The following is a 17,877-nucleotide window of genomic DNA, read 5'->3' on the forward strand; positions in this document are numbered from 1 at the left end:
ATGATCGTAAATATAAATAGTACGAGAGCTGGGTGATAGATTTTTATTTCTGAAGGGCCACGGGCGAAAGTGACGTGTTTGGTGCGGCGAAATCAATCGTGGCGGTTTGACAGTTTCGGTCTGACGTGTTTTTCACTCCCTTCGAGGATTGTTCTCGGGTCGAAATCGATTCCGTGGCCGTTTTGTGTAATTCCTTGCCAGTTAATTATGCTGGTTCTGTGTTAATTTGCTTGAAAAGTGTTGGAAAACAGTCATCTGCTAGCGGGACATTGGAAATTTTAAAGGTAAGTTCGTAATTTTGCGGATAACGGTGGTAGATTGCGTTTGACCTCGAATTTCTTCCCCCACCTCCACCCGTCAAGCGATGACGACCTACGAGGAGTTCATCCAGCAGAACGAGGACCGCGATGGCATCCGGTTTACGTGGAACGTTTGGCCGTCGAGTCGAATCGATGCCAGTCGGCTGGTGGTCCCTCTTGGGTGCCTCTATCAGCCCCTGAAAGAGCGGCCGGATTTGCCCCCTATTATGTACGATCCGGTTGTGTGCACCAGGACCACTTGCCGGGCGATTCTGAACCCGATGTGCCAGGTGGATTACCGGGCCAAGCTGTGGGTGTGCAACTTCTGCTTCCAGAGGAATCCATTTCCGCCGCAGTACGCGGCCATTTCCGAGCAGCACCAGCCGGCGGAGTTGATTGCCGGATTCAGTACCATCGAGTACACGATTACCCGGGCACCTTGTTTGCCTCCGGTGTTCCTGTTCGTGGTCGACACCTGCATGGACGAAGAAGAGTTGAACGCTTTGAAGGATTCGCTTCAGATGTCGCTGAGTTTACTTCCGGCCAATGCCCTGGTTGGGCTGATTACCTTCGGCAAGATGGTTCAGGTTCACGAGCTCGGTACGGACGGTTGCTCCAAAAGCTACGTGTTCCGCGGAACAAAAGACCTGTCCGCCAAACAGATTCAGGATATGCTAGGAATCGGACGTGGGCCGGGACCAAATCAGCCCGGACAACCCCAACAACAGATGAGGGTTCCCTCGGGTCCGGTTCCGCCGGCAAATCGCTTTTTGCAGCCGCTTCACAAGTGCGACATGGCCCTGACCGATTTGCTGGGAGAGCTGCAACGCGATCCATGGCCCGTTCAACAAGGGAAGCGATTCCTTCGGTCTACCGGTGCTGCGCTGTCGATTGCCGTTGGTCTTTTGGAGTGCACCTATCCCAACACCGGAGCTCGGATTATGATGTTCCTCGGTGGCCCGTGCTCTCAGGGACCCGGTCAGGTAAGAATTTGCTTAGTCCTTGCGCCTACAACAACAATAATACCGACTATTTCCGTTCAAAAATTCCTCCTCACAGGTGGTCGACGATGAGCTAAAGCATCCGATCCGTTCGCATCACGACATCCAGAAGGACAATGCCAAGTTCATGAAGAAGGCGATCAAACACTACGAGGGCCTTGCGCTGCGAACGGCTACCAACGGGCACTGCATCGACATCTACTCCTGCGCCCTCGATCAAACCGGTCTGATGGAGATGAAGCAGTGCTGCAACTCCACCGGAGGTCACATGGTCATGGGAGATTCGTTCAACTCTTCGCTTTTCAAACAGACGTACCAGAGAGTATTCGCAGTGGATCAGAAGGGCGATCTGAAGATGGCCTTCAACGGCACCTTGGAGATTAAGTGTTCTCGAGAGCTGAAGATCGAGGGCGGAATCGGATCGTGCGTGTCGCTCAATGTGAAGAATGCATCCGTGTCCGATTCGGAGATTGGCATGGGCAATACGGCGCAGTGGAAGCTCTGCACGATGACGCCCAACAGCACGATGGCCTTTTTCTTCGAAGTGGCCAATCAGCATGCGGCGCCGATTCCACAGGGCGGACGAGGTTGCCTACAGTTCATCTCCCAGTATCAACATTCCAGCGGTCAGCGGAGGATTCGGGTTACCACCGTGGCGCGAAGCTGGGCCGATGCGACATCCAATCTGCACATGATCAGTGCCGGATTCGATCAGGAAGCCGCAGCTGTGCTCATGTCCCGGATGGTCGTCTATCGGGCTGAGTCTGATGATGGTCCGGATACCCTCCGTTGGGTCGATCGTCAGTTGATCCGCCTCTGTCAGAAATTCGGCGAATACGGCAAAGATGATCCAAACAGCTTCCGCCTGGCGGAGAACTTCTCACTGTTCCCGCAGTTTATGTACCATCTCCGGAGGTCGCAGTTCCTCCAGGTCTTCAATAACTCCCCGGACGAAACGACCTTCTACCGGCACATGCTCATGAGAGAAGACCTAACTCAATCGTTGATCATGATTCAGCCCATCCTTTACTCGTACTCCTTCAACGGTCCGCCGGAACCTGTCCTGCTGGACACCTCGTCGATCCAGCCGGATCGGATCCTCCTCATGGATACCTTCTTCCAAATCCTTATTTTCCACGGCGAAACCATTGCCCAGTGGCGAAGCCTCAAGTATCAGGACATGCCCGAGTACGAGAACTTCAAGCAGCTTCTGCAGGCGCCGGTGGACGACGCCCAGGAGATCCTCCAGACGCGTTTTCCCATGCCGCGGTACATCGACACGGAGCAGGGCGGATCACAGGCGCGCTTCCTGCTGTCCAAGGTCAACCCTTCGCAGACGCACAACAACATGTACGCGTACGGACAGGTATGTTTCGGCTTCGCGTGTGTGGTTTCACGGGGGGTGACCCCATTTGGCCTAACGCAACCCTGGTTTTGTCAAATGGTGGCCACCTCCAATTTGCTTTTACATTGGCATGTGTTTGATTTTGTTTGTTTTTCATCATTTCCAACAACAAAAAAAAAACTTGAAAACCCCCACTCTCGACTGGATTCCCACCCACTAAATCCGCTCTGTTTCTATGCGTGATTGCGGACGATGATCATCTTCCTCCCTGTGCGTCGAAAAACCCCCGTCTCGATTGGTTTTTCTGGGTGGGTTGCTGCAGACGGCTGCTCCCATGGCGGTAGATATCAATTTTGACTTTTTTTATTGGGTACTTTTGTGGTGATTGTTGGGTAGAGCTCGGCTACATAATGGCTAGACTTGGGTTTTCTTTCTCATTCTTTACATATTCATCAGTAAGCTAATCTCAATGCAGTAACACATACCTTACCTATTCTATGTAAAATATCATTATACATACTACATTATCTCTATCTCAACTCAACTAACAGTGGCTATGGTTAAACTTAAACTTAACACATTACAATTCATAATCAGATGATTCTCGAAAGCACCGGTTAATCTGCTTTTATAATACTAATGCTAAATATTACACTATTCCACAAAATATTTGTTGTAATCAGAGGCCACAAAATTGGTAAAAAAGTGCATGGAGTATGAAGAAAACTGCCAAATATGTTTTTTTGCAATTTCTCATCGTAATAGGCTGTTTTACCTTACGCAAATCTGACAGGAAAAGGCCTACTTTCCCACACCCAATCAGCAGTGCTGTAATGGTTCATTACAGCACTGATTTGCGTTGCGTAATGAACCATTACCGCACTGTTTTCAGTTTTGATCAACTTCTTGATGCTTTCTGGACGCAGGTTTGAAAAATTGTGACGACTGCACAGTGTAACCTGCAAGGATCAGATTTTCTTAAACATGGCTATGAACATCAGTGTGCAGTTTGATGAAAACATTTTGTTAAAAACTATCCTCAAGTCGCAATTTATAAAATTGCAAAAAACGTTGTACGCAACTCGGTGCAGAACTTGATTTTTACAGCACTCGTCGTAATTACCCAACTCGGCAAGCCTCGTTGGATAAATGTTCGACTCGTGCTGTAAAAATCTTCATTCTGCACCTTGTTGCGTAAACTACTATTTTGCAATTTCTCATCGTAATAGGCTGTTTTACCCCACGCAAATCTGACAGGAAAAGGCCTACTTTCCCACACCAAATTAACAGTGCTGTAATGGTTCATTACAGCACTGATTTGCGTTGCGTAATGAACCATTACAGCACTGTTTTTAGTTTTGGTCAACTTCTTGATGCTTTCTGGACGCAGTTTTGAAAAATTGTGACAACTGCACAGTATAACCTGTTATGATCAGATTTTCTTTAGCATTGGCTATGAACATCAATGTGCAGTTTGATGAAAAAAATTTGGTAAAAACTATCCTCAAGGATAATTTATGAAATTGCAAAAAACGTTGTACGCAACTCGGTGCAGAACTTGATTTTTCCAGCACTCATCGTAATTATCTAACTCGGCAAGCCTCGTTGGATAAATGTACGACTCGTGCTGGAAAAATCGTCATTCTGCACCTTGTTGCGTAAACTACTATTAACAATTACATAAAGCAAGCCGTTTACTTAGTTTTTATACTAAACAAAACTAAGGTAAACAATCTAGAGATATCCTTAAAAATTTGAAAACAGTGTTTCCTTTTCTACATTTTCCGTACACTTTTTTGACCTACCAAGAAGGTTCCCTTACTACGGTTAAAATTTAATTTTTGTTGAACAGTGTTATTATCATTAAATTCCACTAGCACTGAACATTGTTAGAAAAAACTATCATCTCCACTAGAAGACCTGTTGCTAGTGATGAGTATTCTGTCGGTTTCCCTTTGTCGCGAGTTTGCTTTGTTTTTTAGTACGTACGGTGAAGTATCATTCCAGAATAAGTCATAGTTCATGTTTGGTTGAAAATTACCGAGATTTGGCTGCGAACATATTTTTTTTTTACTAGGTTTCTAGCTGCACTCTGAATAGAGTTGAAACCTCTACACTAGACCCGAAGATAGAAAAGAGTACGTAATCTTTCAGAAGCAGTTTGCCAGCCGTACGCGGAAAATGATATCCATTAAGACACTGTTGCAACTGACTCAGAAAGATACGGTAGAAGATTGAAAAGTTTTCAATTGGTCAGTCAGTCAGGATTTGCCTATGTAGTGTTATGGTCACACGGTTTGTGTTTGTCTACTTGTTTGATTTTGTGGTATGGTTAAATATGTTTTTCTCCTCGTGAAGTCAGTTGTCGTATGTTGTTTTATTTTCATCGAATCAATCGAACCTGTATTGTAAAAATACGCCAAGTTGGTCAGTTGATTGCATTAAAATTTTAAAATAATAAAGATTTCATGTCAACTTTCATCCCGCTACAAATACTATTAAAAATATTCAAATTCGTTCAATTGTCCTATCGGTCCTACCTAGATGAACCATGTCATTTTCCCAAGCGTAGCCTAGAAATGTCAACCTAGTCATACACAAGTAACGTTGTTCAGTTAATATAAAGCAGTCAGTTTTTGTCCAAAATGTCACGTCGAACGCATTGACGTCAACAATGCGTTTAAGTGTTCGCACGTTAGCTTTGAATCTATCAGCACAATTAAGTGCTGCAAAACTCCTTCCCACTATTGATTCTTCGGTAGATTTTAATTGCTTTATTTAAAGAAAATATGACCAACTAACATTGTAAAAATTCGAAAAAGCGACTATGACATTAATAAATTACTATGTAATAAAAATCAACCGAGAAACGTGGGAAATAGAGCCCAAACAACATTTTGAAGTCAGATGACTGTAAAAGGTTCCAAAACCTGTCACAAATCCTATAATACTTTTATTAGGATTTGTAACGATCATCAAAACCTTCTCAAATCCAACCGACTTGGAACTATTGCTTGGGAATAGACTCTACTGAGCCCCGGCGGTTCCTCCGTGTTTATCGAGCATGTCTGATGCATATGATCAGCTATACTCCATCTGCAGCAGCCGGTTCGTGATGAACCGTTGGAGGCGCATTAAAGTGTTAAAAAGGTGATATGTTTCACTAAAGAACACTACATTACAATAATCAAAATGAAACTCCTTCACTTTAATACCGTCAACCCCTGCGAACTTGGCCAGGGAGATTTGGCTGCGAACATATTGTGACTCATAGTTCAAACCTCACCCTACTAACAACAATAGTCCTGTTCAATGAAGTAGGTAGATTGAACGTTGTTGAAGTTGCCGCATCCCGCACCTACCTATTCGTCAACAAATGGGTAAGAGCAAGATGCAGCAACTTCAACAATGTTCAACCCAAGGTAAATTTAATGGAAGGTACTAGCATATAAGCAGTAAGTGGACACGGGGAGAGGTTTATGGCGGGGGTGTTGGAGTTGACTGCTGGCGAGTTTGTTTACGCTCTACTCTATCGGTTTCTGTGAGGTTGCTAGGGTTGCTAGGGGTTGTTATTTACTTCCAAACAAGTGAAAAAATTTCCGCAGTGGCAGAGCAGGTGCTTGTTGTCGAGCTTGTTGTAGAATTGCAAGTTAATTATTGGGATAAATTCAACGCCATACGCTCAACTTTAGCCATACGCATGCCGAATCTTTACTGCCTAAAGTTTAAAGAAAACCCACACATCAGAATCTTGAGAATAGGCGTGATAGTGTACCTTCGGCAGCAGTTGAGAATTTTACCCGGAGGCCTTATGTGTTACAAACTGTTGCCAAGAGTACTCCGCAGGGTTTCAGAGAAGTTTCGCACGGGACGGGTAATATTTCTCTAGTCTAGAGCATACCATTGGGGTTATTGCATTATTTGGATGCAATTAATTAGGACACAAGCTCGTTGGTTGAAATCACCATAAAGTGACGTTTTGGGTCATGGCTTGCTATCATTGAAAAACTTCCAAATCAAAACAAACCTGCCAGCTGTCATTCCAAATTCCAATATGGCGGATGGTATGATTTAGCATATTGGATTACCTTCCTTTTACTTACCTTGGTTCAACCTACTTCATTGAACAGATGTCTTCCTGAGACAAATGTGAATAAATAGCGGAATAGTGGGTGTCTCTACTAACAACGATTGATTGTTTAACTATAGTAACTGTGTGGTGCCACCATTTGTGCATCCCTAGTTTGTTCAATGCCATTGTCATTTATTGTTGCGTCAAGGGAATAAAGTCAGTAGTTGTTTTAGAGTTTTATTGATCAGACGTATTCCTACGATCGATCTCGGTCTACGACGAAGATTCAACTGGTGTTTCTTGTACGGTGTTGTCAGTGTGGCAATAATCGGAGCAGACTTTCTCGCGGCAAAAGGACTTCTCGTGGACTTCAAGAATCGACAATTGATTGACGGATTAACGAAATTGACTTCGATTGGCGGTTTATCGGAAAAACCGTTCCATAGCATAACAGTGGTTGCTATGGACCACCCTTTCCGGAGTATTCTACAAGAGTTTCGCGAAGTCACTTTGCCTACTACAATAAAATCAACCATCTAACATGATGTCACACATCATATCCGAACGAAAGGGCCACCTTTGGCCAGTAGATGTCGACGGCTTGCTCAAGACAAACTTGAAGCTGCTAAAAAGGAATTTCGAGTCATGACCAAACTATAGTATAATATGCCTATAGGCATATGTCGTCCGTCTAGCAGAAGTTGGGCTAGCCCACTTCACTGCGTTCTGAAGAAAAACGGTCAGTGGCGATTCGTTGGGGATTATCGCGCTCTGAACCAGGTAACCGTCCCTGACCGATATCCCGTACCACACATCCATGACCTGTTGAATGCATTCCAGGAAAAAAAAAACATTTCTACGACTCTGGATCTCGAAAGGGCTTACCATCAAATTCCGGTGGAAGACTCCGACATCGCAAAAACGGCGGTCATAACACCGTTTGGGCTCTTTGAATTCACACGAATGCAATTTGGGTTGTGCAATTTTAGTCAGACCTTTCAGAGGTTCATGCACAGTGTATTTGCCGATATGGAATTTGTCGTAGTTTTCGTCGATGATATCTGCATTGCGTCAACATCCAAGGAGGAGCATTACCAACATGTGCGTGCGGTTTTTGAACGACGCAAGTCATACGGGCTCGTTATAAACGTTGCAAAAAGCCATTTCGCGAAACCAAGCGTGGAATTTTTGGGTTACGTGGTGAGCAAGGATGGAGTGCTTCCACTTCCAAGCCGGGTGGATGCCGTCGTTGAATTTCCTCTTCCGTCAAACGTTAAGGAACTTCGTCGTGTTCTAGCACTTGTCAACAGCTACAAACGGTTTATTCCTCAAGCTACGGATATTCAGTTCAATTTGCGAAAAATGATTCCTAATAACCGCAAGAACGATAGGAGAAATCTAACATGGACGAAGGACACTGAGAAATCGTTTTTAGAGTGCAAACAATCACTAGCATCAGCGACCTTGTTGCACTATCCGGACACCAGTAAACCGTTGAGTTTGTTGATCGATGCGTCCAATACCGCAGCAGAAGCAGTTCTTCAGCAGTACGACGAGGGTAATTGGAAACCTATAGGATTTTATTCTGAAAAGTTTTTATCCCCGCAGCTCAAATATTCCACGTTCGGAAGGGAGCTGACTGCAATGAAAATGGCTGTTCAATATTTTCAACACTTACTGGAAGGTCGAAATTTCATCATTTTCACCGACCACAAGCCACTTACGACAGCGTTGACTTCGAGCCCCAGTTCTAGACTACCGCATGAAGAACGATATCTTCAGTACATTTCCCAGTTCATCAACGACATTCGTCACATCAGTGGGCAGTTGAACGTCGTCGCGGATGCATTATCGAGAGTAGGAGCCATGAACGTTCCTGTAGAATTGGATTACGAAGAGATTGCCAAAGATCAACAGCAAGATTCCGAGTTGAAACTACTTCTACGAGCGCCAACATCTCTGAAATTGGAACTACGGAAAACGTGCCTATCATCGGTTCCCTTATATTGTGATGTGTCACAGCAGAAAGTTAGACCGTACATTGCATTGCGACATCGACAGGCAGTGCTGAAACAAATCCATGACCTAGCTAGCACATCCGGGCATACGCTGCACTCGCCGGTTGATTACTGATCGATTTGTATGGAAAAATGTCAACAAGGACGTCAAGCAGTTCGTCAAAGGTTGTCTATCGTGCCAGCGCTCCAAGGTGCATAGACACAATAAAGCACCAGTTGAAAAGCTTCCGTTTCCTGATAGTCGATTCCGGCATGTGCATATGGATCTAGTAGGACCGTTGCCACCGTCTAATGGCATTCGGTACCTACTTACGGTAGTGGATAGAATTTCTCGTTGGCCAGAAGCAATATCGTTACACGACAAGCCTGCTGAGACAGTAGCTCGAGCGTTCGTCGACACGTGGATCTCGCGATTCGGTGTTCCGGATACTATAACCACAGAACAAGGAAGACAGTTCGAGTCATTCGAACCAACGCATATCACCCTCAATCCAACCGGCTTGTCGAGCGGTTTCATCGTATCAGGTATCAGAAGGCCAGCTCCAGAGGCACGTTATCCTCCATTTGGGACATTTGTGCCATCGCCAAAATAATAGCCTATTTCATCATCTACCTGAGGGAAAAGGAAGGAAATAAGGATAGGGGTGGGGATAAGGACAGGTAGGGAAATAGGAAAAGTACCGTGATTTCGGGTGAAATTGATCGATGAGAGGTCCATTTTTATTTGTTAAAAATAACGTTTTAAACTTAAAACAATTTGTGGAAAATTGCCATCACCTGGCTCAAGGGTTATTGAATGATGAGTTAACATGTTTTACAGCCAATTAGTCACATATTTCGGTATGAAATTCAATAATTTCCGAAACTGCGTGTTCGGCGATCTTCATAGACACTTTCAAACTTTTGTTACCGTAGTTGTATCTACATGTGCGATACATGATGAATATTCGAATGAATGTTTATAGCTGCCAAGTATTCGCTGAACCCGATTTCATCATCAGAAGTTCTATAAATATTGTAATTTATGTATAAAATTGTAATTATTCGGAAGTACAATATTGATACACATAATTAGTAAGAAAATTGCATACTTTCAGGCGTTTTCTTTGGATTTATGAAACTTTAAACTTAATTAATTAAATATTTAGTCAACTTGTAACAGTTTTGCATAGCTTTTCGCATTCTATGGTGATTAATTCAGATGGGAAAAATATTTCCAGCACTTACAAAGGCATTTCACTGACTGATCAATTTCACCCCGACAGTAATTTTTTTGATTTTTTATTCAAAATGATATTTATTATAATAAAATGATTTGCTGTAAAAGTTTCAACCTCGTTGACTGATGAAAACCATGGTCGTACTTGTTTTAAAGCGTTGAATTTAACCGTATCGACAAACATTCAAAAATTAGGTGCCAACAACTTCAATTTCACCCGAAATTACGGTACCCTGGAAGAGGATACTAACGTATAAGCGTACCACAATGGGTTCAAGCAGCGCCCTGAAAAGGGCACTGTAATAACGTATAAAGTGAAAGAAAGCCTATAGCTCTTTACCACAGCGGATTAAGAACAACAGAACATCCTGAAGATTCAGGTTCCTGAAGTCAGTTTCACTTTATAAGTGTTTACCGAGTACTCGGAAACGTAGTTGCGCAAATACTGGACAGTTATATATCAAATGATACGAAGTTCCATAATCGGATTCACAGCTAACACATACAAATGAGCTTGCTGAATATTCGCCATGTGATAGCTGAGTCGGCAGTGGCCAGTCAATGCTTTGACCAGCACGCTGCAATTCTGCTTTGACAGATTTGTAAGATACTTCGCCACCCTTGGAGATGGCTCAGTACAATACAATTTTGTTTGACGACATGACTCCTAACTATTCCAATTTTGTTTGTGCTGAGTAGCAGCCCAGGTGTCAATCTGAAGCTTAATCCAACACTTCGATATCGGAATAGCTGGCTCAGGGCCAATGAAGTCATGTGATGCTCCAGTGCGAGCTAACTCATTTCCAGCGATGGAAGAATGGCCAGGTACCCATACAAGGTGAACAGCGTTTGCTGAATTCAGCTCCTCGATTTGAGTTCGACAAGCGATAACTATCTTCGACTTGGAGTTGGCCGAAGCATGTGCTTTAATAGCAGCCTGGCTATCTGAACAGAAGTATATTACTTTGCCCATTACGTGCGGCTGAAGTGCTGATTGCACTCCGCACATAAGAGCAAAGATTTCGGCCTGATGCAGCCTTAGCTCACGAGAATAAACACCAGCACCTGCTCGACCTTCTAGAAGGAAGCCATCAGTGTAACATACGATGCCGTCTGAAATACTTCTCTCCAGATATCCAGATGTCCACTCTTCCCGGGAAGGGAATTTCGTGGAAAATTTCCTATATAAAAAATTACAAGCTATTGTAAGATCACTTGGAGCAAGGACAACTTTGTCCCAATTCACCAAAAGTGGAAACAACGAGGTGTGTGTTGATGTGCGGTTCACAGGAGTTTCCTCTATTAGACCGAGTACCCGTAGACGGTAAGTGCAAGACAGTGCTTTTTGTTTGAGATGAATGTGTAGTGGAGCAACGTCAAAGAGAACTTCGAGCGCTACCGTGGGAGTTGAAGAGAACGCTCCAGACATCGCCATTAAGCACATCCTTTGGAGATGGCCTAACTTTGATTGGACCGTTCTCATTTCGCCCTTTTGCCACCACACTAGACATCCATAAGCCAATATTGGCCGAACAACAGTTGTGTAGATCCATTTGATATACTTGGGTTTTAGACCCCAAGTTGTACCAAAGGTTCGCCGGCATTGCCCGAAGGCCATACAAGCTTTCTTGATTCTGAACTCAATGTGAGGTGTCCAGGAAAGCTTGGAATCAAGAATGACTCCAACGTACTTTACCTGTTCAGTCACATCAATTTCAGAATCAAAGAGACGCAAAGGTCGAACGCCATCACGGCTTCACCTTTCCGTAAAAAGAACAATAGATGTTTTACTCGGATTTACCGAAAGGCCATATTGGCGACACCAACCCTCAACTACCTGAAGAGCGTTTTGCATCAGGTCGAAAAGGGTGCTGATGCACATACCAACTAACAATGTTAGGTAGTCGTCGGCAAAACCATAAGTAGGAAAACCGCTATTATTGAGTTGCCTCAATAGCGTATCTGCTACGAGATTCTACAAAAGCGGCGACAAGACTCCTTCTTGGGGGCATCCACAAACACTCAATTTCCTAATCCCTGCTAGACGCAATGTCGAGAAGAGATATCGGTTTTTGAGCATTTGATGAATCCAATTGGAAATCATTGGAGATATACCATATGACTCCGTGCGGCTCCCAATATGGCATCGAAAGGCACATTGTCAAAAGCACCCTCGATATCTAAGAAAACACCCAAAAAAGAGTGCTTTTGAGCGAATGTTTTCTCGATATCGTAAACAACCTTGTGTAAAAGAGTCACAGTGGACTTACCAGATTGGTAGGCATGTTGGTTCACATGAAGAGGCACGTTGGCCAGATGAACATCACGGATGTGATGGTCCACAATGCGTTCTAAGTATTTCAGAAGAAAAGAGGTCAAATTGAAAGATCTGTTTGCTTCTTCATACGACGTACGACCCACTTTCCGAATAAACTTGACAGTAATATCCCGCCATGATTTGGGAATATACCCTGTAGCAAAACTGCAAACAAGTATTTTTTTTTTTCAAAACATGTTTGAAATGATCAAATCCCTTCTGAAGCAAAATAGGATAAATCCCATCTGCCCCAGGAGATTTGAAAAGAGCACTCAACGCCCACTCAATCGATTCTATAGTTACAATACTCCGAGCCGAAGCCAGGGAATCGTAACTACAAGAAAAGACATCAGAATCATCCGAAGATGTAATATCCACACATCCAGGGAAGTGTGTGCTGAATAAGCATTCCAGAATTTCCTCATCAGAGGAAGTCATTTGGCAAACGAAGTTCGTTCACTCGGAAATCCTTAGATTTCGCAAGGATTTTGTTTAACCGACTGACTTCACTCAAGCTGGAAACATTTGTACAAAGGTTTTTCCAGCCGGATCGTTCAGCAGACCGGAGAGCTTTCCTGTAGGCCTTGCGAGCCGACCTGAAAGCCTCCGAACCAGCCGAACGTCGTCTGTTCCAACTCTTTCTACATTGTTTCCTGAATTTCGCCAGATCAGAGTTCCAGCAAGGGGTTCCTCATGTGATCTTCACAGACCGTAGAGGGCATGCTTCTTCAAAAGCTTCCATGATGAAGGTCGTTGTAGTATCAACGGCATCATCTAACTCACTTGGAGTGTCAATGGATGGTGAGTATCCATGAAATTTGGCCCCAACCAAATCAGTAAAAAGATCCCAGTTTGTTGACCGGGGATTTCTGAAACGCAATGTTTGCGAGGTAACATTTAAATATTCAAAAAAGATGTAGCGATGGTCAGATAAAGATTCTTCATCTGACACATGCCAATTGGTCAATTCGTGACTAATTCTACTAGAGCAAAGCGTTATGTCTAACACTTCCTCTCTAGCAGATACCATGAAGGTTGTGCGGTTGCCTATGTTAAGTAATGCAAGATCTGTACTACTTAAGTACTCCATCAAACTGAAGCCTCTCAAGTTAATGTCTGAGCTGCCCCAGATGATATGATGAGCATTAGCATCACTGCCAACAATTAGCGGAAGGCCTTTTGAAGTGCAGTATGTGATACTTGCTTGAAAGCATCCGTAGGGGATGGTTCATCATGCGGTAAATAAACCGAACAATAGACGTATTTCCAGTTGAGGTTTCCAACAGATACATCAATTGTGATAGCACATACATCTCTGGTGGTTAGTTCAGAGATGATTGTAGCAACTATTACGTTGTTCCATGGTGGAATAAAACTCTTGAGAAGCTTAAGAAAACTGCGCGTAGGGAATTCAATCGTGCCAAGCGAACCGTCGATTGGAGCCTATACAGAAAGGCCCTGACGAACTACAACAAAGAAATAAGGTCAGCCAAACGGAAATCGTGGATTCTAATGTGTGAAAGCATAGAGAATACACCCGTAGTGGCCAGACTCCAAAAAACTCTTTCAAAAGACCACTCCAATGGTGTGGGTAGCCTCCGAAAGACGGATGGTTCGCTCACTGTAGAGCCTAGCGATACACTGAGCGAATTGTTAAAGATCCACTTCCCTGATTCAATCCCTGAGTCGAACATCGGCGAAACTGGAATTGCTGTCTCAGATCCACAAGCGATCCAATCATGGGTTTCTGGATCTAAAAAAGACGCAATAAAGGTTGCAAAGGAAGCTTTCACTCGGGCCAGGGTTGAGAGGGCTGTGAGATCTTTCGAGCCATTTAAGTCTCCTGGCATGGATGGAATATTCCCAGCGTTGATCCAAAAAGAGGAGAAAACACTGGTTCCACCCTTGGTTGAGATTTTTAGGGCGAGTCTGATTTTGGGGCATATACCCAACGATTGGCGTCAAATCCGGGCTGTCTTCATTCCGAAGGCAGGAAAGAGAGATAAAACCAACCCCAAAGCATTCAGGCCGATAAGTTTATCCTCTGTAATGCTCAAAATTATGGAAAAGGTACTATGCGAGTACCTAAATCACAAATTTATGAAAGCAACGCCTTTGTCAAAAAAACAAATTCGCTTATCAAAGTGGAAAATCTACGATCTCGGCACTACATACGGTAGTTCAAAAGATCGAAAAAACACTCAATGCAAAAGAAATTGCTCTTGTAGCATTTCTTGATATTGAGGGCGCATTCGATAACGCTTCTTATTCGTCTATAGGGTCAGCAATGTTGAGGAGAAAATTCGACCCATGCATTGTTAGCTAGGTACATGCTATGCTAGCTAATCGAAAAATCTCCTCTGAGCTTAGCGGTTCATACATTACTGTTAAAGCAACAAGGGGGTGCCCGCAAGGCGGAGTAATTTCTCCTTTGTTGTGGTCACTGGTGGTGGATGAGCTTCTAGACAGCTTAGAGAGAAGAGGCTTCGAAGTGGTTGGATATGCTGATGACGTTGTCATTATTGTACGAGGCAAATTCGAAAGTGTTATCGTGGAAAGAATGCAATCTGCCCTAAATCACACTTTTTCCTGGTATCATAAGGAACAACTAGGCATAAATCCTACAAAAACTTCCATTATTCCTTTCACCAAACGGAGGAAGGTCCAACTGAAACCCCTTTTCTTGAATCATACACAACTAGTTTATTCAAGCGAAGTAAAATATCTAGGTGTCATACGAGACGCAAAACTGAATTGGAACTCTCATCTCCAATCAGTTGTGCAGAAAGGTCTCAATACACTTTGGGTTTGTTCAAAAACCCTGGGTAAAAGATGGGGCCTAAAACCAAGTATGATCATGTGGATATATAAAACCATTGTTCGTCCCAGGACTACTTACGCTTCCCTTGTCTGGTGGCCTAAAACTAATGAGGCTGCTGCAAGGGCGAAGCTCAACAAAATCCAACGCACCGCTTGCATAGCGATCACTGGTGCAATTCGTAGTACACCCACTTTGGCCCTAGACGCAATGCTTCATCTGCCCCGGTTACATCAATTCATAAAGCTGGAAGCGGAAAAAGTGCTCTAAGGTTAAAGAGAACAAAAACACTGCTGTCGGGAAACCTTACGGGTCACCTCAGCATATTAAATGAATTTGCCATAAATCCCGCAATAGGAATTTGTAATGACTGGATGGAAACGGTAGTCAATTATGACTTACCTTACGATGTGTTCATTCCTTCCCGCCAGGAGTGGGAAGGAGGTGGACCCAGCGTTCCAACAGGCTCTATAAATTTCTTCACAGATGGTTCGAAAATGAATAATCTGACAGGCTCCGGAATCTATGGCCCTAGAACAAAAATCTCTGTCCACTTAGGACAGTGGCCCACAGTATTTCAGGCGGAAATATATGCAATATTAGAATGCGTGTTATTATGCCTGAGGAGAAAGTATATAGGTTTGCAAAAATATGTATTTTCTCTGACAGCCAAGCGGCACTTAAGTCGCTTAATAACTACACTTGCAACTCAAAGCTAGTGTGGGAATGCATTCTGGCTTTGAAAAACTTATCCATACGCAATCGAGTCTACCTATATTGGATCCCAGGACATACGGGTCTAGAGGGAAACGAGATTGCTGATGAGCTAGCCAGAAAGCTGAGCCCTTCTGCGGGATCTCAGACTACTCTGTAAAAATGGAACTGAACAAATATATGGTCAGTCAAATCACATCAAACTGGAATGCACTTCCCCATACGAGCCAATCCAAAAGGCTCGTAACGATAAACCCCAACAACTATTAGGTCTCAACAAAAGGGATCTCAACATCTACACCGGTCTAATAACTGGACACTGCCCCTGCAGATACCATCTACAAAAGATCGGAGCAATCCAAACTTCAAATTGCCGCTTCTGTGACGAGGAGAGGGAAACATCAGAACACATCCTCTGCTATTGCAGTGCACTCACTCAACGTAGGTTCAAAGTTCTCAGCAAGCCCTTTTTAGGGCCTGCTGACATATGGATCCTCTCTCCCAAGGACGTCCCAAGGCTTCATAAAGCTAGTCTCGCCAGAATGGGGGAGTCACATACTGTAACTCAGGATCTCTATTCATCAATAATAGATGGTCTTGAGTTCAGTCGATACCAAGGTATCTCAGTGACAAATATGTTACTGAGATAACTTGCGTACCTCACAGCAAAAGGGTATATCACAATAGTTCTAGAATCTGGACGCAGTGATCTTCACCCGACAAACGAGAAGAATTACGTTGTTGACAAGCACACAGTCTCGAGGCATGACACGCGAGTTTGCCATTTCATGTTTACTGAAAGTAGCAATCACCGGGTTCACAAGGTTTCCTAGATAGAAATTCCCCTTACGAAAGTAAGGTTCTTGGACTAAGGCCACTTGGGTTGTACCATTTTGCATAAGTCTGTAAAGATTGATCGTTGCTGTTCTTCTATGTTGAAGATTGATCTGAGAGCTATCCCTACCGTAGCCACTACCCAAACTAGGTAAGATTAAACTCTTCGCATTAACAGGACAACAAAGAACAGGCAAACTAATTTGAAGGCTGAAAGTCAGCTTTCTACTGAAAAAAAATCGAAGAGTACCGTAAACGCACTATACTTTGCGCACTTTTCAATAAAATCGTCAAACGTTTTTCTGGTTAAAAAAGTAAACTTTTTATCATAGAAGACTAGCAAGTGGTTGCGGGCATATGTGAAAAAAATAGTTTAGAAAATATTGCCTTTCAAGCAGTTGGTGGTCACTAAAATGCGTAATGTTTGGCACTGTGCAAAGTTTGGTACTTACACGGTACCGTAGTATAGTAATCAGGAAATCGTAATTAACAGCAATGGAACAGAAACAAATCCGTGTTCTGAAAAAAATACTCATTTGACCCACTAGCCAATGAGTAATCTAGGTAATTCATTAACTAATATCTCAACAGTAAAAAAGTGTACATTTTGGGATTCGGTTTAATACCTATTAGCAATCGCATCTTTGCATTTTTTTTCTAACTAATCCCTCCCCTTCTCATTTCCACAGGATGGCGGCGCCCCGGTTCTCACCGATGACGTCTCGCTGCAAGTATTCATGGAGCATCTCAAGAAGCTGGCCGTTTCATCCACCACCTAATCACGGTTGCTCAAACGTGAAATTATTAGAGATCATTTAAAACCAATTCAGCATGTTGAAAGTGATGTCAGATCTAGATTTTTATCAAATACAGTATGTACCAATGGGTATCCAACAGAAATCACAGACGATATGATATTCAACTCGAACTACATAATAGGTACCCTACTATATGATGATGATTGTGAGCATCCAAGATAACAGGAAAAACAGACGACGAAGGCGCGACGATGGTTTTCAATTGTGTAAATTAAATGTGTCACGCAACTTTTGACGAGGCAGAATGAGAGGGACGACCAATTTGAGTCATTGACTGGCGACGACGGACAGCAAATTGAAGAAATGATAATTGATGAAAACATATAACTAGATTATTTGAACGTTGGTGAACGCAACTACCTATTATTACTGCTTAAGCCTAAATAAATTGAAAAAAAAAATGGGACTGGGTTTTCCGATTG

At 43.4% G+C, this 17,877-nt stretch overlaps 1 protein-coding gene across 3 annotated transcripts; it reads left to right on the forward strand.

The window, feature by feature from the left end:
• The first annotated feature begins 101 nt into the window (after nucleotides 1–101).
• LOC115259649 (protein transport protein Sec23A) lies at nucleotides 102–17,861 on the forward strand. Of its 3 annotated transcripts, XR_003894176.2 has the most exons (6): nucleotides 102–284; nucleotides 363–1,282; nucleotides 1,359–2,666; nucleotides 2,968–2,985; nucleotides 17,327–17,509; nucleotides 17,577–17,861. XR_003894176.2 is itself a non-coding variant. In XM_029860428.2 (5 exons), the coding sequence occupies exons 2-5, from the start codon at nucleotides 365–367 to the stop codon at nucleotides 17,414–17,416; spliced, it is 2,334 nt and encodes a 777-aa protein (XP_029716288.1). In that variant the 5' UTR covers nucleotides 102–284; nucleotides 363–364; the 3' UTR covers nucleotides 17,417–17,861. The 3 variants fall into 3 exon arrangements, 2 of the variants coding, with proteins under 2 accessions (XP_029716288.1, XP_029716289.1); XM_029860428.2 differs by having other exon boundaries at nucleotides 17,327–17,861; XM_029860429.2 differs by lacking the exon at nucleotides 2,968–2,985 and having other exon boundaries at nucleotides 17,327–17,861.
• The last annotated feature ends 16 nt before the right edge of the window (nucleotides 17,862–17,877 follow it).

The sequence above is a fragment of the Aedes albopictus genome, chromosome 1 (assembly GCF_035046485.1).
Source record: "Aedes albopictus strain Foshan chromosome 1, AalbF5, whole genome shotgun sequence".
Lineage (NCBI taxonomy): Eukaryota > Metazoa > Arthropoda > Insecta > Diptera > Culicidae > Aedes > Aedes albopictus.

Excerpts from the sequence above, each read along its gene's own strand:
- LOC115259649 (XM_029860428.2), top strand. The coding sequence starts at position 365 with ATGACGACCTACGAGGAGTTCATCCAGCAGAACGAGGACCGCGATGGC. Across the intron at positions 1,283-1,358 it reads GCTCTCAGGGACCCGGTCAG|GTGGTCGACGATGAGCTAAA; the intron begins GTAAGAATTTGC and ends TCCTCCTCACAG.